This window comes from Spodoptera frugiperda, chromosome 2 (genome assembly GCF_023101765.2).
Source record: "Spodoptera frugiperda isolate SF20-4 chromosome 2, AGI-APGP_CSIRO_Sfru_2.0, whole genome shotgun sequence".
Taxonomy (NCBI): domain Eukaryota; kingdom Metazoa; phylum Arthropoda; class Insecta; order Lepidoptera; family Noctuidae; genus Spodoptera; species Spodoptera frugiperda.
In genome coordinates, this window is record NC_064213.1 from 7,893,228 (window position 1) to 7,913,752 (window position 20,525).

Genomic DNA, 20,525 nt, shown 5'->3' on the forward strand with positions numbered 1-20,525 from the left:
TCAATTGAATCACAATTTATACTCTTAATAAAGGGAACTAAATTCACCACACATGTTACTAGGTTCCATACTATATCACACATAGTCACAGTCACACTGCGCAGAAAAAGCCGCGGGCTCTAAAAAAACCCAGCAAAACAAATACTTATGCAGCATGTTTTTAAACGAAATAAACGTTGTGTGGCAGGAAAGTAAATAAAATGGAGCCACGAATAAATGTAGCTACATAAGCATAGTACTGAATACTCGTACGTATCAATATTTATTCCGTGAACACATTAACCAAGAGAAACTTATTGGAAATCGTAACGGTACTTGTATGTACATCCATTTGCAATATATTCTCGCATGAAATAATCCACGTGAAAGCACTTAAGTAAATAACTGGTAATGTTAGGTAGTGTATTTATTTTGTGTTAAATTTTTAGTTTTTTTTTTCAGGTATTACTTAGAAATGTGTAATGTTAATATTTTGCTTGTGAATGTTTAGTTTAACTATTGAAAACACGACTAAACTAAGTTTTTTTAAGGGGGGAAAATCATCCAATGTCTTCTCCTGCCTTGGGTGAAGCGAAAGGGAGTGTCAGACTCTTACTGACTAAAAACCACCCCGTTCCTACTCTTGCCCTTCGAACCTGAGCCCCGGTAAACCCGCTAGGTAGTCGGCAGTAGCTAGAGGCTCTTTTTTGAGGCGGTCGGAAAATCATCCATTGACTTTTACCGAGAGACTCTGGATGCAAATAGATAATGTCGGTTATATACGCCTTTACGCTGTAGTCTAATAAGGTAGCCCTGCTCCCATAATAATATTATTATAATTATTTCATTTCCTTTAATTAAAGACCAGAACTACATATATCCAAGCATTTAATTACAATCTCAGTGGGTTTCAAAATGAACTCGAATAATATAAATGTTTATTTTATTTTAATTATACCTCATTAAAGCACATTGTTGTGAATACTGCAGTATTCCCTCATGTGTGATGCAAATGTACGCACTCACTTGCTTCCCAATTATGTGAGGCAATTTTAAGCCTGAAATCAATAATTCATTTATCCTCTCACATATGTGACAACGCTGGTGTCACTCAATTAACGTTAAAGCCTTCATGAATTTCCTCTGGTTTACATTAAATTAAAATTAAGTTGGAATCGTAAATAATGGCTCGTTTAATCTTTTGTTATTTCAGATTGTTGGTCAGACTGTTGGAGAGCGTGTACAATATTGTAATTTGTAGAAGAAATAACTGCCTACTACATTGAGTTTAATTCGAAAAGGATTTTTGTTATTGTTACTCACATTCTTAGATTTTTTTCTTAAAATGAACATTGACCCACTTTAGGATTTTCTCCTGTGTCGTGGGTGCGCTTACAAACATATAATTTCACATGCAACCAGGCCTGAAACAACAATTTGTGGATCACAGAAAGAGTTGGTGCCTGAACCTGCTGCACGTTGCACGACAGATGTGTGGTTATAGTTAATTTCAAAACATTTATAAATGGTATGTCATTGCTCACAATCATACGATATCAAGCTATGAAATAGACTGAAATAATTCATATCCAATAAACTTTTATTTACAAAACAACCTACAGTTAAGCCCTTTGGCTCCCCACAATGCAAATATGCCAAAAAATATTTCCCTAAGCACTGTCTCCCCTCCACATTTGTGGAAACAATAAAAATGTCCCCAATTTCAATTTGTACAGCCTTTTGTTTGTGCAACGTGTACTTTGACGCGGGTCGCACGTGGTGCAGACAACCCTCGCTTCAACTACTCAACTAGGAATATATGGCGTGTAGACCATGGATGGTGAAGAAACTGGATGTAACAAGATTTTTAGTAGCTTGCTATGTTGGTGCTTCCAAATTATCCGTTACATCCATGAAGCAAATACAAAGAGATGTCTTAGCTGGATTTCCCTTTAATAATGCGTGACACTGTACTAAGAGCGCGGAATTACAAACTACGTCCCTCTCTATTTAACTACGTGCAATCCCATTCTACAAAACGTTGCCAATTGTCCACATTTTAATGTGCCACTTTCTGAGCCCTTATAACCTTTTTACTTATATGAGTAATATCATTGGGCAGGGCCATTTATTGCGTCACATTTCACAATCACATTATCTCTCTTTGTATTTGCTTCATGGTCATATCATTCAGGCGACTTCCAAATCAATCGATTAGAAGTGGCTTGCATACAAAGGTTTACCGTGACTTTTTTCAGGCCGTATGTTTATTTTATTATTTAAATGCCCTGCGCTGCGATTAACTAGGCTGATTTGATTTTCTAGTCGATTATTTCCAAAATAAACAGCGTTTTCTCCAATTAACACATTAACCGCCACTTCGGACACTGACGCTTAGCGGAGGACAGTTTTCTTTCGGCAGTTAATGCTTTAAAGAATAATGTTAAGCAGGTTATTTCACACTACCTCAGTAGTTGGTTTCATACCTACCCTTGTTTGTACAAGCAGATTCTAGCTTCGTGACATCAACAGCTGTGACAAAGACACAGTTTGTCCTGACGTTAAACTTCATTTGTTTATGTGGATATTCAGAGAGTTGACGCACAGTCATTTTATTGCATGTCCGATAAAATCGGGAAATTATTTCGCTGCCAAACTCCTCGATGTAGGTCACTGATATGATTCCTCTTTGGAACTTTTCCTGACATCCATCTTTTGGGAATATAAGTAATTGTTAGTGTTGAATGGCGTGATATATGGGATTGAATGTTATATTGATACTTACGGTGAAATACAAGCAGAAATGGTTATATTTTAGTGACACTAGTATTGACTAATAACACATCTTTTTTCTGTTGTCTTCTATCATGTTGTTTCTTTATTCTTGTATTTACTCTTTTAGGTTTATCTATATATTAATACGTGATGCAAAAACTTTGGACCCCTTTTTACGAAAATTGCGCGGACGTAGGAGCATAAAATTTGGTACACTTATAATTTATGTGTAGGAGAAGTGCAGAACGCTAATATTTTTCAAAAATAATGCTTATAAAGTACATTAAATCAATAAATAAAATATTACACACACTAACATGCATAGTATCTGATCGTATTTGACAAAACGTCAAAATCGACAGACATTGCGATGATATTCTCACGTCTCATATGAATAGAGTTTTCCTGTTCATGATGCGCCGGAATATATTAATTTGAATTTTACAAAACTAATAGCAATTCGTTAAATAAAAATTATCCTTGAACGTATGTTAAGTGGTATTGTAAATTAAATCGTATATGGTCGAATTTCGACCACTAGGCGACCACTAGTTATTATTATTTTGTATAATGTACGTATTTGAGCGGGTGTGTGTGTTTTTATATAATCTTTGTATTTGCGTGCGTGTTTTCTGTCGAATAATTGCTTTTTCTTTCTTTTTTTAATATTAATAAATATCAAACGATTAAAGTTTCGCACAAATGTTCTATCGCATACATCTGCGATAAAAATACATACTATACTAAATTATAAATTTAGTTACGTTTAAAATCACTGAACAAGAATCTTAAGAATGAGTTGGTTGAAGAAGAATTTGTCCAATAGCATGGAGTTTTCTTCTACCGGGAAATGAGACGCGGCTAATGTAAACAGTGAGAGTTTTCTTTTAATTTCGTTGCAGAGAATACATAATAGCTTTCTTTAGCCCGCGGCTTCACTCGTGCAAAAAAGCCCCTGTCCTTTAACCGTCTTCAAGTTCCCATTTGTTTTTGAACCGAAATTTTATTTAAATCGGTTTTTATGTGAGTAAAAGAAAATGTTGCAATTATTTTCACTGCCTTATCACTAACAACATTTCAAAAAACTAGGTACTTGTATGTCATATAAGTGTATGGATTATATCTATAACAAAACTAGCTACTACTCTGCTCGGGTCCTATTGGTCGTAGCGTGATGTTATATAGCCTATAATCGATATACACAAAAATAATTATCCAAATTGGTACAGTGGTATAGTAGTATAGAAATACAGATTTGTCAAGCACGAACTAGGACTTTCTTTTAAAATATGGTAGGTAAGTAATAATAATAACCTAAAGATATCTTATCTTAATCTAACTTTCCTAAACGTAACTAATCTAATTTGTATTTCACGATACTTTAATAAAAGTGATGATCCCAAATTCCACCTAGCAATTATCATCAAAGTAATAAACAAAGCAATGTCTTAATTGTACCTAATATTTCAGTTACCAGTTGAACTCTAATAACAATTCAGACTACAATAAAATCATCGTCAAATACAATAAAGTCGTTTAAAATTGACAGCGCTAGTGGTGACGTCACTTTACAATATTCTTTGTATATACTTTGTCCATTGCTTTAAATTATATTGATTACTTTAATCACGTAAAATAATTTTGCTTTCAGCAGCTTAAATCAAATTTACAGGTTTAACAGAGAACCTTCTTCTTTTATGAAATCGGTTAAAAAACAGCTCTATGTTACTTTCACAAACGTAAATACTACAGCCACGTAACCATAAGCTCTATTTACACAAACATATACTTAAGATCAACAAACGTTTATTTCATTTTAAATAAAACCATGTAAATACAATATCCAGTGTATATATTCACATTACGCGACAGTAAAGTCCCCTCAGAAACCGCCACAAAGTAAGATTTAATATCGCCTCAGGAACTAAGCAAACAATTCCACTTAGTTTGAAAGCGAAATTGTTTTCGAAATATCGAAAATGACGCAGTATTATTAATTTAGGCAAATGTGCGACCGAGACGACGGGGACTAATAATAATAATTTTGTTTTTAAAAATTTTAAGTGATAAGTTGTGTTGTTTGGAGTTTTTGCTTTCGAAAACTCGTAGGAATTGTGCCTGATACATATATCTTTTATATGGGAATGACTCTCTACTTGGAAGTAATAACATAACTGGTAGAAAGTAGGATTATAGAAATATCACATATAAATGGCTACAGCTGACCAAAGGCTTCATCTGACACGGAGACGGTTTGTCACCATACTTGTACAATGTGGGTTGGCGATTTCAAACTTATAATTAGAAATTATATCCCCTGCAGTATTCAAATCTTCTTGCTTCACTTTTATTTGTGTCAAATTATGATTCAATGACACATTACAAATGTCGTTACAAAGTAGAAAATTAATTCAAAAGCCTTACTGAAGCATTTCACTACACTTTACTTGACAAATTGTAGATAGGTATACAATAGTGTTATTACTAAGAAATTCATCAAAGACGCAACTATAACTTTCAAACTAAAATGGCCCTTAATGTCTATTGAAATTTAGAATAAATTGAATATTAACGATGAATAAACGAGAGATGACATTCCCCTATTTGCCCATTAGCAATGCATAATATTTGGTTTGACCATTGAATAATTTGATGCGGCCAAATAATTTTACATTGGAATTTAATGATTCGCGTGAATGCAATTGTGTTTAGTATCTGCATATTTAGTATTGAGCGTAAATACTAACTAATATTTAAAAAATGTTAATGTGTTTGTGTGTTTTCCTTTTATATCGCAACAGAATTTTAATACGATTTTTGGCTGGAGTTGGTAGGAATCTGGAAGGTGATATTGGCTACCGTACTTTATTTCTTTGGTTTAAAAAACAAGTAAACACCACGACATATACATATATTTCCATAGAACTGAGAGAACCTCCATCCACAAAAAAATTCAACAAAAACACGATTTACTAAATAAATTTATTCAAGGGGGCAATTTAATTATGTTAAAAATGCTTATAATACCATCACAGCTGGGTTTGTTAAATATCCATCTGTTCTAGGAGCCATTATTTTCATTCCGACAAAGGTTCGTTCGTCCCGACCGAGATTCAAAGAAAAAACCTTTGTAACAGACAATTAACTGCAGCGACGAGGAATTAATTCCCTCCCAAGGCCGGGGCCGGCCGTCCTTCCTTAATATTCCTTTTGTGAGGACATAAAAACATAAAACTAGATTAAACTTCCACTGAGGACAAGGTATGGCCGATATTACAGCACTTCTATTCACAAACAACACAGTTTACGCCGAAGAATGGCCGCGTCAGTATGAAAATAAGGATTATCTCAGCTACTACGGCGGCAAACTTAATTTCTCATTTCTCTACGTACTTTTGTTTTGGTTTTAATAAACTTATTACTAAGGCTTTTTCTAGGTAAAAAATAGGTAATTAGACAACATTTTCTACTGTAATCATTTACTCAGTTAACAGAGAGTCCAAAGAATAATTTCGTTTGAAAAAATCGTTTACAATTCCATTTACTCTTTCTACGAACAATAAGTTATCCCTGGACTCATCTTCATGAGCCTCTTCAGAATGTTCATATTTCATCTCAGTCATTTTGAGGGCGTCTTCGTACGGCGCCGTTATTATCATCATTGAGACTAAAGCCTCTATCAGACCGAGTACCGAATATTCTTTGAGTTGTTTTTCGAATATGTTTCTAGGGTATACTGTGTCAACGTCCAAATTACAATGTCGAAGTACTGCTGTTAATGTTCCATAGTATATGTCGAGTACTTGGTCGTAATGTTTGTCTAAGAAATCTCCGTCAGTGGACATGTATAAGAAGTATGCAATATCGGTGACTGGAGACGTGAACCGCATCAGCTGGTAGTCTACGAGCACTACATCCACTGGCTTACAACCCTGTAAACAATTATCATAGTTGTAATAAAGTTTTATTAAAGGGCGCAGTTATTTTATTGTTTCTAATTCTTATCTATCTTATGCTGGTTGATATTATTATAATCAATTTTAACATGCAAGACCAACTACTGACTAGCTGAACACATTAAATATTCATTACGAACTAGAAGTACAAAATAGCTTTTTGTACTTCTAGTTCGTAATTTTTCTTCAAACAAAGTTACAGTTACACTGTTTTCCTTTACTATACATATTTTTTTAGAATTTTTTACGAGAAAACAATTTGTTTCTTACCCTGTGTTGGTAGAGTATATTATTGTTCCAGCAGTCACCGTGACAAATGGTGCTGTACTTATCTGACCGGGTGCACTTGTACAACACTGTCAGAATATCTGGAGTCAGTCTGGTCAACTTATCTCTGGCATCTGCGTCTTGTACCACATGGACTGACGCTTCGTAATATGACTTCATACTCTTCGGAGCAGGTCCTGGCTTACAGTACTGCACGTCTTCCTCACACAAACAAGCTATCTCCTCAAATTTCTTAGGATCCGTTTTCTGCAGCACATACGACAGAGCATGCAATTTTGCTAAAGTTTTCATAACCAGAGAAACGTACTCCAAATTCGTCTTAAAAAGTCTATCCCGAAGTCCGAATCCATCTTGTTTCAAATCTTGTACCACGATAGTTTCTTTATCATATTCGTCACTAGCATAAATGCAGTTTGGGAACCTCATTTTCAACCCTTCCATGTTGACAATTTTGTTTTGGATATCCAATAAACTTGGTAGGATGAGTTTGTAAAAAGTGCATTCTCTTTTGTAAGCATCTCTGAAGCATACACGCATTTTCGACTCCTGGTGCCACTTTATCAGCAATTTCTTTTTAATCTTCTGCCCATTAACAGTCCCTTTCAGTTGCACTTTGAATAAACCGGTCAAAAAGCTGTCAACGTCATCATACCCTATTTCAACGACGTAATCACTTAGTTGCATATTACAGACTCCGGCCAATTTATAAATCAACTCAACCAGTGCTTGATGACATTGTGATATTTTTTTTGGAGGCATCATTCACAGATTTCACTTTAAATAGAATTTGTAAGTATCGCGGTCGTAAGATTTCACGGTCAGATCACGACTGACTTATCGCAGGTTATCTTAAACCTCTACTACCTATCAATAGTAAAACTGACAAATTCCATTATCTATAAGATAAATTACGGGAACTAAACGGATAAACCATCTCATTGTTCTGCTTCCTTAGTTACACACTCTTACACCTGTTTCGATGTAACAAAGAATGGAAAATCACAATGAGAATTATTGTGATCTCTTGTCCCATGATTCGATATTTTCGTTGTGACGCACATGATCTAGTCAAATAAGTCAAAGTCAAGTAATCAGGCGTATTGGTACCAACAAATGCGTTCGACGATAATCTGACGAGATTGGTGTTTACCACGTTTTATCAGTGTCATGATGCGGTGGCCACAAATGATAGACGTTTGAGCGTTATCAGTGCGGAACAGTCTCAACGAATGGCCGCGAGATAAACTAGTCCCGGCGCTCACAATACCTTTTGTAATGTCACTCAATGGGCGTCCTGCAGCGTCGCCGATGTGTGTGTGCGTCATACAACTGGTTTTATGCATTCAATGTCGTATTGTCCGCTATTGTCGAGCTCCTGACCACTGGGTCTTGGAATACGCACAGTGAAATGCGCATGAAATGGACCGTCCACCATTCTGTCTGCCTTGCGAAAATAGTTGCATTCAGTATTCATACGTCGTCATTTCCTACTCGAAGCTGATTCGCTCTCATGTTGGTGGGTTTATCAAAAGTTATGAAATAGCCTTTCATTTCATCTAGGTACATATTCACTGGGCTCGCTGTCATCGCAGCGGTAAGTCCCCTCTTTGAGGAGTGGCTAGAGAGGCGCCACGGCGTCCTCACCTACCGCCTGACGCAGGTGCTTACCGGACATGGGAGTTTCGGTAGGTTCCTGTTCCTTATTGGGCGGGAGGAAACGCCCGGGTGTCATCACTGTGAGGACCGCCCGGAGGACACGGTAGAACATACGGTGGCGGTGTGCCCTGCGTGGGCTGACCACCGCCAAGTCCTCAGGGATGTGGTCGGCGACGGCGACCTCTCGCGCCCGGCACTGGTTCAGGCCATGGTGCGGAGCGAGAGGGACTGGGATGCCGTCTCCTCCTTCTGCGAAGCAGTCATGCTAGCTAAGGAGGAGGCAGGGCGCGTGAGAGAACAAACCTCCTTACGCCCCAGCCGTCGCGAGAGACACTCCGGGCGTCGGGGATCGCGAGACGATCTCCGGCCACCGTAAGTGCGGGCCTGCGGACGGCGAGCAAGGGTAGCTCACCGCCCGAACAGAACCAGACCCGTGCGTGCGGCGCGTAGCGTTCCGCGCGCGCCTCAAAGAGCCATCAGACCACCACAGATGGGGCCCAGCAGGGCTGATGCCTGATCCGGAGCTGCGGACTACCTAGCGGGTTTACCGGGGCTCCGGCTCGAAAAGCAGGAGAAGGAACGGGGTGGTTTTTAGTCAGTAAGAGTCTGACACTCCCTCTCGCCTCGCCCAAGGCGAGAAAAGTCATTGGATGATTTTCCCCCCTCAAAAAAAAAAAAAAAAAAAAAAAGGTACATATTCACGCCAATAAATAAGTTTGTCAAACGAAATTAACTAACAAATATAGAAAAAACACGTGTCGCAAATAAAATAAAGTAGATTTTGCTTTGCCTAGAAGTTTATTCACAGAAACATCGGTAATTTTTCCGGTCTGTTTCCTTTTCGAGAATTTATTTCTTGTTCTACCAATCTTTTTGCTCTCTAGCTGTAATAATGTGCGAGATTTCGTATTTAATAAATTAACAGCAAATAATGACTAGTGCATGTTTTATAAATTAACGTAGAAACTTTTACCTTAGGTATATGTCAGCAGAATGCAATTTGGCTTAGAAAATAAAGAATTCATGGAAACGAAATTTCTCTAACCACTCATTCTCAACGTGTCTCGTGAATTTACAAAATAGTCTCATTTTGTTGGCAGAATTACATAGAAGAGAGACGAGACCCATCATTTCTTTAGCTTTGTAATAAAACAGCTGTAAAGTGGGGACGTTACCCCTTTGTTTTAACGTAGGCGTGGGTAAAAACACTAGCGTAGGTATAGGTGTAGATATCTAATTGAATGTCCAACTTTCACCCCTCCACCCCCATCTACTCGGCAGGTAAGCACTATTGTTTGTTTGATCAATTCTCGCGCCTGTCGCCTAGAGCCATTTTCAATTGTTTAACGATAAAGTTAAACTAATAACTACATTTTGGCGGCACTAACAAAGCTGTCTGATCTCAATTGTAATTAATGTCGCTATCAAATTGAAAACGTGTTTCATTCGTTTATGTGTTATGTTTATTCGTGGAAATATTTTATTGTAAATATTCAGAGCTTGAATTTGTTTCTCTGCATCAATTGTTGTATTAGAATAAAATAAGATTGTAATATAAAGATTATTTTACTTCATTGTTTTTATTTTCCTTTGCTAAATTGTAACATTTCATTGATAAACATCAACTTGTATTTAAGACTGGATACTGTAGCAGCTTCTCAAGAAATACATTAGGAGACGGTATATGGTACAAAATATAAAAAAAAAATATGTTGTAGAATATAACCTACAAATAGCATTATCAAATAAATCGTGCAACATAATTTTAAAGGGGAAAACGTGTCTAGACGTGCAGGAAATCAGTTTTCCGTGGAAATCGACGCTGACGCCGGTCGCTAGCTTCAATTGACTCGACTTTTTATTTCATTTTTTGCAGTCAAAATTTAATATGCTTCTCACATAGGTAAAATTTTGTGGTGGTAATGTGTAATTATGGCTATCTTTTTTAAGTTTTCTTGTAATTAAAGAAAAGAAAGCAAGTATCGTTAAGCCTTTTATCCTCGAAAGGGTAGACAGATGTGTGTATTACGGCAAGTAATGCCACTGTACACGTACAGTGTAGACCCATTTGTGTTTTAAGTCTCATGGCATACCATATATGAGTATAATTCCAGATATGCCTTTTACCATATACTGGGTACAATTTTACCCGATGCTGCTAATGACGAATTTTCGAAAAAGGCGAAACAATACTTTGCCCAACCCTGGAATCGAACCCAAGACCCCTATTCACTAGGCCAACAAAGCAGTAATTGTAATGAAAGAAATATAATAATTTGTTTAATTTGAGCGTCCCTAAGTCACAATCAAGCTTCGTAAACGGAATTAGTATTTCACAACTATCAGATAGTCAGTTCTATTTCAGATTCATGATTCGTTTTAAATTAAAGCCCACCGGTTGGCACCCGACATGGGGCCCTCAGCTCTATTGCCGGAATTGGCACCCAACATGGGACTGACAGAATGACTTGTGAATCGATGCAAATACAGCTCTATCTAAGTCCCATGCAAATTAAAATGGACTTCGAACATTTTACGTAATATTTGTAACATTGACTAGGGAGATGGGTTTATTTAATCGAGTAATTAATTGTTCTTAACAATTAACTGAAGTTCAAGTCTTAATAATCTCCTCCTACAAAAAATTATATACCTACATTCGACCAGTTTGGTATCAAAATATAACCTCTAATACGTTAAAAAATGTTTTATAAATCACATTAGTGAGGCAAGACTCGTATCCGAGACTTTAATAGATTATAATGGCGGCCGCTCTCCCGCGTTTATTGTAGGGAACGCGATCACTATCACCCTCAATAGAATACAATGCCTTTGTAACGGCCAATCGTCTCTCACGATAATATTAAAGAAAAATAATAAAACTTTCTTCGCAAAACGAAACCGCCGAAGAAAAACGTATTACCTCCAGACAAACGCATTTGAAACACTAATATAAGACCATTTTTCTATCGGCCTTACGAAATTTTCTTCAAAGCACATTTTTTTCAAGGAAACGATGAAAGCGCTTCAAAGGGGAAGTAATGAAAGAAAAATGAAGAATGTTTTAATAACTGCTTTTCCGTGTTACAACGTTTATCTTTTTGTATGCATCAGAATTTTCCCGATCGCAACCCTTTTGTGTTTACAAAGCAGTCTTAACTATTCCGGAATTTGTTTTTAGGTCAGTGGCAACCGAAGTCTTTGAAGAGAATTTCAATTGAGTCCATTTGTGCCGAGCTCGGCTCTTTGTGTACGATAATGATGTACTGATACTAACAGTACCTACTTCAACCAGCTATGTCATAACATGACTATGTTAAAAGTATCGGACATTCAAAAATCCGGTTATCAGCCTTCAAAATATCACCGAAACGCCTGCGTTAAAAAATATTTACGCCAGCATTTTTTCAAACAAAAATAAAGCACGAACTGTAAAAAATATGAATGCAATTTTCTAACTGGACGAAATTGGAATACATTTTGTCCGAGCAAAACCGGCGTATCAGCTAGATATTTTATAAAACCGTTTTATAAAATATAAATCATTTTGGAGGCAGAGTAGCGAGCTGGCGCGCCGGGCACCGCACGGGGACGTCTCCAATGCAATAGTGGCTTATTTTACATTCAAAGCTTTGGGAAGCGCTTTTAAGAGGTTACTTAATATTTAAACATTTTTTACCACACAAACTGTTTCTCTGCGTGTGTTTTTAAACAAAGTAGCCTGGAGCCTGGGTTGGCTGCTGACTATGCAAATGACCTGGTTTTAAGCTGGGAACACATAGAGTGTATGGTTTCCATAGCGTTGCGTTTGGTGCGAGCTGTGTACCGCCGTGTTAGGGGTGCATTAGGCCGGCAGAGGGGTGCGTATCGATTGGCGACCCCCACCCGCGCCCTCGACACTACACAATATTACTCTCTGCACTCCGAAACCCACCCTTTCGTTACATTTGCAACGTTTACTTGTCGACCGAGATCATTGTTTTAAAATATTTGACTTTAAAATATTTGGTAAAGTGCATTTCTACGTTTTTACGCAATACTTATATTCATTTTGAAATTATTGGAATTTTGCAATATGTTACTATAATAATTTTACGTGACATTAAAAAAATTGCAAAAATGGTTTGTTTTTGGTCTTGTTTGTAGATTATATTTTGAAATGGCTGCTAGCATCAAGACTTCTGTAAAAATATAAAAGTCAAGAGTATAAAATGGACAGCAAATAGGGCAACAGCTACAGCATCAATTTTATCCAAAAATTCAAAGCCCTTGAATTCATTGGAGCACAAACAAAACACTTTCACGTCAAGCGCACGCGTCGATGACGCAGCCATAATTATTGCATGTTGCAGCAGGTCAACTTGGTACAATACATTAAAGTTTTGATAGATTTTCAACTTTAATGTTTTTGGTACAAGGTCGAAAATCTGTTGACGTTATCTTACAGTTTGGAGTAGGTTGATGTGCGCCTAGGGGTACAAAGAGCACTTTGGTATCACGCAGCTCAAATTGTTTTATCTGGCGTACAAGAGGGTTTGGAAAAAAATATTTATTGTTTACTTTTTACTCACAAATGTATTGAAAAATAATTATAGTGGGTGTACTTGTAAAGAATGAATGTTTGTTTAGAAAGTATTTTGCAATTTTGTTGTACAAGGGGCGTGTCAATCTTCATTTGATTTTATTTGAAGCACTTATTTCGATTAAACGACAGTTTGACAGATCACATAATGCGTATTTGTGCATTTTAATTCATTTGCAACGTCATTATTGCTAATACTTTTAGCAATAGTTGAGTTTAAAAGTCATCCAAAGTTTCCTTCTACGGTATTTGCCGAAGAATCCAAGTCATTGTCTTAAAAGTAAACATGTATGTTTGTTACAATATATGTTGCAATACAGATAATATAAGTACACGTATCTGCTAGTACTAGCTAGATATCAAACAACCAGACAAAACCAAAGCAATCAGGTGTGTCAATCAAAGGTACAGCGATCGTCAGTCAACCGCCTGTAAACCAACGAAATTGAGCCGCTGACACCGTTATTTCGTTACCAATAAGGTTCATTTTGGTGTAACGAGCGTTTTCTGATTAACCCTTTGCGCCAGATAGCCTCTAATTAATCAAACGACAACTATATTGGAACTATGGATTAGTTCCAAGTGGAATCCATGTTTGAAATATACGTTAACTAACCCGTTACCATGGAAACAGTATTGTTGATTTTGTTATTGTTAAGGAAAGTTATTCGTTTTGGGTTTGTTATTTACGCTTCGGCTTTTGTTTTTGTACCTTGTAAGGTATGTATATTCTGAGTACATAATTATTTACTCTCAATTCATAAAGTTAAATAGGACCAACTATTTGTAAGCTTTTAAAATGAAATGAAATAAGCGCTACACGATCAAGACCATGCTTTTCTTTTGAGGGTGGAAAAACATCTAATGACTTGTCCCGCCTTGGGCGAGGCGAGAGGGAGTATCAGACTCGTGCTTACGGTGGCCGGAGATTATCTCGCGATCCCCAACACCGGGAGAGTCCTTCACAACAGCTGGGTTGTGAAAAGGTGGTGGTTCGTTGCCTTACGCGCCCTGCCTCCTCCTTAGCTAGCCTGACCACTTCGCAGAAGGAGGAGACGACATTCCAGTCCCTCTCACTCAAGAACATTTAGAATTAGAAATGTTACCGAAGGCCTAAAGAATTCAATGCCATCATATGCACTGGCGGTTTTATTCTGCGGTTAATTTACAAACCACAACTTGTTACATTGACAGCGGTGATTAAAAATACCTTATATGTTTGTAAAAGCACCCATGATATAGGGGGAAATGTCCTATTGTATGTTCCAAAATTAAAAATCAACAATATGAGAACATTTTTTTTCCTTAGAGCATATGTACATCACTCTAAACATTTTTGTTATTTAATGTAAAATATATAGAGACTAAGGTATCTTTTTTTTTAAACGTTGCCCCACATTAGGATTTTCTCCTGTGTCGTGGGTGCGTTTACATACATACAAGTTCACATACACATGACACCCAGATCCGAAACAACAATTTGTGGATCACACAAAGAGTTGCTCCGTGCGGGAATCGAACCCGCTACCCGTTGCGCGGCAGCCAGTTGCCCAGCCACCGCACCAACCGTGCAGTCAATGTTAATTCTTTTTATATTACTTTTTATATTAAATTAATATCGATCTCCCATCATCTTCACTTCGTTAAGTTAAAATTAATCAAATTATGTTTACGTCATCGTTCCCCCAATATTTTATTGATTACAACCCCAAGAATGGCGTACCATAATAACGTTACAATTCATAAATATTATGCAAAAAGTAAATTAACTTATTGAAACGTTTCAATTTAACAGTTTTTATACCTATCGCACAAAGTGCGAAGTGCATTACAAGTGTGCGAACTGTCATACGTTATTTTTATCAGATCTCTTGCTCACTTGTTGTATATTTCACGAAACAATAAAGAAATTGGTAGGTACTGTAAAATAGTAAGTACTGGATGTCTAGAAAACATTAAAGGCCTATTTCACCAATTGAGTTTGACATTTTAAGTACCAAGTTCCGTGACACTTGAGATACCTACTTCAACTAATTTCAAACTTCCAGTAAATTAGCGATAGTGATCTTATGTTGATTGGTCAGATCGCCTTTTAGAGAAGAGCAAAGTTTTATATCGCAACTAATACCAATATTCTTAGGGTTCTTTTACACCAAAGATGTGCTCTATGTAAGGCGGGCCTAATTTGACCTCCTATAACCTCACTCACACAACGAAACAAGCGGTAAGCGTTGTTTCACGTGGTTTTCTGTGAGACAGTGGTATTACTCCGGTCAAGCCGAAGCATGGCTCTCCCTTACTTAATTACTCAATTAATCCCATGTACCTTGAAGCAATCTTCATTCCAAAATCTCCTTTGACTTTGAACAATACTAGAACATGGCACCTGACGCACAAAGCGAAACTGTATGAACATGAAGTGCAACAAATCCCGTCCATGTTAAATGCGTCGCTTGCTAGTCAGACCGCATTTTACTGCACCGCAAACTGCTGTACCACGTCACGTTTGTCACAGAACAGCTTTGTTACAATACTTGGTTAATTCGTTGTGTTATATGTAATGTGAGAGCTGGGATCTCTAATTGATACTTAGTAGAGTATTTTGTGGTAACTTCAAAATCCAGAAAATAGAAATGAAGACAACATTATTTCAAGACCACGTTTCGCATTGGTTTTCTTAATCAATTTCTTTAATCAACCTAATAGTTGCACCTTTTTGAGGGGGAAAAATCATCCAATGATTTTTCTCACCTTGAGCGAGGCGAGAGGGAGTGTCAGACTGTTACTGACTAAAAACCACCCCGTTCCTACTTCTGCTTTTTGAGCTCTAGCCTCGGTAACTTGCTAGGCAAATTTAACATTAGTTTTACTTTTACTAGTCTCGCTACCAATTCCAGTTACTTATTCCTATTGAGCGAAACTCCAGACCTGCCAAAAAACAAGTAACGCTTTGTTCGATGTAGGCATTAATTTCCATATAAAAAACATATCTAAGTTGCTGAGTCCTTTTCCATCAGTGCTATGCTATGTGTGCCAATGAATATGATTGATGGAAGCCAAACGCATCCACAGCAACGTAGCATAACACATCTCTGGTGGAAAAGCACGCTAGTAGTACACAATAGTAATACTAGTCGCATCTTTAAGAAAACATTTTAAGAACATCATAAACAAATCATTGAATATATCCTTAACCTAGCTCCTGACTTATTTCCTAATGTCGACGTGGGACTTAAACCTCTTTCATCAAACGAACCTCTTCGGATTAACCAATCACAGAGGAAGCCCATTTGATTGGTTTCTATTTGTGTGTTTGTAGGATCACTACAGTGGAAATACTTGTTATTTCTATACTAATCTTTATGTGGCAAATAGTAAATGTGTTTGTAATTATTTTGTTAATCAAGGTGGTACCTTTTTTGAGGGGGACAATCATCCAATGACTTCTCCCGTCTTCCTTCTTCGTTCTTAAATTCCTAACCACCAAAAGTGCCCATGGACAGCGATTGCTTACCATCAGGTATCTAATCCATCTGCTCGTTTACCGGCTTATTCCATATCTGCTCGTTTACCAGCTTATTCCAAAAAACTATTCTTAATTATCACTAATACTTGACGGAATATTGGAGTCAACTGAATGTACTTTAACCGATGAAACAACTATTTGATAAAACAAACTAAAACTCCATCAAAATAAAGGCGTCCTGTATATCTATCTGTTAACACATCTATCGCTAGTCGACCGCCATGCTCGGAGACATCTGTCATGACGTCACGGGCTGCGGTTACAGCGCGATACAAAATGCGGTGCACCGTCCATCGCGTGCGGAATAAAGTCGTTTCATTCTGTGATGTATTGGCAACGAGCAATCTATAGCTAGGTGCAGTATATTTGCGTTGTTACGTTGTCTACGTAGAAGAATGCAGTGGTTTTACAATATGTTTAAAACCGCAAGACGCTCTTGTATCTTATTTTCTAACATAATTAAATATTATTAATTGCCTTTTAAATAGAATGGTGGGTGTACATCGTATAGCGGAATTACGTGCCGTAATGTGCACCTCTTCTTGCTCCTTCGGGGATAAAAGGCGTAACGTTGCATGGTACATATATATTAACATGTTGTAGCCTCTGCTTTTTATGTACTGCAAACATACACTCCATTATAAAGTGACATAGAAATATATCTTATACGCTCTATGAATAACAAACGTGGACTAATGTAAAACTATAATAGGTAAATAAGCATACCAACCACTAACAAGATCCTTCTCAAACAGATGTACCGGTAATTACTTTTCGTTTCGCGCCAGGAACCTTTGTTTTCTTTCCCAGCTCCTACCTCAAGAGCAACATTAAACAGACCCGTTTTAAATGTTAAAACAATAAATCTCCCAATTACGTTCGCTCATTAATCAAAAGATTCCCCCGATTTAACTACCGCTTCGATCCCCTTATTTATGTAAAAGATAACATTTCGAACAAATTAACAGACTAATTAACCTTCCTGATTTCATGTTATCGAGTATTTCTCAAGTAAATCTAGTGATGCCCGTAATTATTTGTTAAACATGACGCAGTGGCTCCTCTAATTAAAGGTTTTAACGAGTTAAATCAATTTGTTAACATTCGTGGAACTTGTTTGTGATCACTCAGTCGGATGTGATATAATTACTAACACGGTTATTGAGTGTTACAACTCCACCACAAACATACTTTGTTGATCGGTTTCAATTGAAATGAAACTCTATTAAAATCAAGCACCATCTAATTTGATATTCATGTTCTCGAATCCATTATTGGGCACTCTGAATAAAACGAAAACATAAATAATAAAACGTTCAAAGATCAAACACTCCCTTCTGCAAAGGGCCTACATCTCACGATTCATATCACGCAATATATAGCGGAAGGTATACATACAATTGCTCAATATACCAATTACGAAATTCCGACCGACAAAAAACTGTTTCCACGAAATTTACAATGGCGAGTGCACCGCTTGCCGCGGCACGTCTGCGGAACAAATAAAAAGTTCGCCCTCCCGACGAACGCGGTACGCGACGAAATGTATTATGGAACCTTTTCCACGTCGATAAGTAAACGTTACCCTTGTCCCTACGAGTTATGAACCCTCCACAGAAGGGTACATAAGCGTATTTTTCCTGAGGCTCTTCAATTCTAATTCATCTCTGCAGTAGGATTACAACGAGCGGTCGAACGGCAGAGCTAGCAAGCTTAAGAGGCTATTAGGATAATAGGATTGAATCACGTTGTATCATCGCGGATTATCTATCTTTCTGATTGAGGCGTCGCACGGAACTATCAACAGGTAGAGACAAGCTGTTGTCGCCAAAGTGATTGCAGTTCGATACTGGGCGCGCCAAACTGACCCATTTGCGGTAATCACTAGAACTATCCGACGAGATACAGGAACGTTCGTTATTCAGTAAATGTAAATAAGAAATACGGAACAAACCGAGAGCGGAGATGTTTTACTTGCCAGTGATGTGAATTGACTTATTTAGGTTAACATTCGCGTAACACGGCACAGTCTAGGGGCGCATAATTGAAAAGGTAGAGTGTCGCCTCTAAGCATTCGTCCGTCTGTTTGCTAGGCCTCCCCTCGACCGCCCGGAAATATCGATTGTACCTGTTGTGCTCTTAAACCGAAGAACACTCCCTGCCTCGTCTGTACACAAATAATGGAAATTATTATTTAATTGGAAAAGGACGAGCTTTGTCGGTTTTTGTATTTGTCGATTTCACAAAATGATGAAAGTAATAATACTTTTGTGTTCTTATAATAATAGGCCAAATGGCTGAGGTTTCTTTATTCTCACGAACAATTTATTTCAATAGAATTGTGTAAATAAGATGTTAGGTATTGTAATTATAACAATGTCTTTTAAATTGATATTATTTACTGGAGCTTTATACATAAAATATGTAACGTTCAATTGTCATATTATTTTAGTATTGCGTCTATGAAACAATATCGTAACAGAAAATAATATGATAATGGTGTCATTGAACGATGATTTGTCGGTACCCCACAGACATTTCCCCTTGCCTCGGTTTCTCAGTTTCTTATCGAATAAACGGATGCACATTCCGGAACAGATAAATCTTTGAATCCGTTTAAAAAGCTTGTTATGTCCGCCAGGGGATAAAAGTTTTTCAATTTCCATTCAAATCTTGACTTGGCGATTCTTACACATGAAAATATTGTCCACGATGTTCCCGGTATAATAACTTGCAAGTTGCTATTTAAACGGTGGCTTATTTTACACATTGTCAGCATTCTTCTGTCTACCTACTCTTGTTTCCGTGTTGCATTTCTTTCATGTTTACGAAACATCATAAAACATTTTTTTAATTATTAGTTTATTATAACTTATAAGAAAGTTTTTTCTATTGTAATTATTATCAATACCTACAATGTGTAAAACTCTTCCATTTCTGAGGGCTAAGTGAAAAGACTGACTGACAGACAACGCGCAACAAAATCAAACAAAACTGGGACATGTTTCCCAAAAACAAAGGCTAGGAAAATCAATGAAGCTGCGGTTGAAAGCTAAGTATAATAGTTTCGGATATTTTGTTAAATTTACAAAAAAAAAAGAAACTTGTTAAAAAAATCCGCAATCTCGTCTATTTGAGGGGTGGATCTAATATGGAAATTTCTGGGGTTCGTTCGGCCCGAGGGCTGCTCGTGATACAAAATGTGACCCTTTCTGCTTATCATCGTCTGTCTTTCTGCTACGCCCATTACATCGTCAGATTGCTTGTTACAGAGGATTTTATTGCCAATAATCATAGTGAATATTGTTCAAACATAGCTCTTAAATATTTCTACACCGTTCTGTTATTATGTCCATAGCTTAGGGCTATTCAATACAAAAGTTATAAAAGCAGAAACATGAAAATTTTCTGATTTAAGTAACTAGACTTTCAATTAATAGACAAAGGTTCTACTAGTTTCGAGTCATAGAGGGACTCTTCTTCATGAGCAGCGTGGGCAGACGCGTGAGTAAACCGTAATTTTGAGTTAATTTAGTATGTTTCACGATAGTAATGATAAAAATACAGACTTTCAATGTCGAAACATTAGTCTTCAAATCAATCAAACGAGAAAATACATCGAAATTACTTCACGAAAAATGCGGATTGAGTTCACAATATCTTAATGCCCTAAATCGAGAATTCTCGAAGCTCTCAGTGTAACCCCCTCCGGTACCATAAGACCTACTCTCATGAGTGCCCTGAGCAGTAAAGTGTCTCTTGA

At 37.1% G+C, this 20,525-nt stretch overlaps 3 protein-coding genes across 10 annotated transcripts in view; 1 reads left to right on the plus strand and 2 right to left on the minus strand.

Moving 5' to 3' along the window:
* The window catches only part of LOC118269154 (acyl-CoA Delta-9 desaturase), a 204,108-nt gene that overhangs the window by 132,928 nt on the left and 50,655 nt on the right, over positions 1 to 20,525 (plus strand). The window lies entirely within an intron of this gene.
* The window catches only part of LOC118269136 (kazrin), a 117,616-nt gene that overhangs the window by 84,686 nt on the left and 12,405 nt on the right, over positions 1 to 20,525 (minus strand). The gene's annotated exons all lie outside the window — the stretch shown is intronic.
* LOC118269138 (uncharacterized) lies at positions 6,217 to 7,952 on the minus strand. The gene is made up of 2 exons (XM_035584071.2): positions 6,981 to 7,952; positions 6,217 to 6,686 (listed from the first exon to the last, which is right to left on the minus strand). The coding sequence occupies exons 1-2, from the start codon at positions 7,758 to 7,760 to the stop codon at positions 6,234 to 6,236; spliced, it is 1,233 nt and encodes a 410-aa protein (XP_035439964.2). The 5' UTR covers positions 7,761 to 7,952; the 3' UTR covers positions 6,217 to 6,233.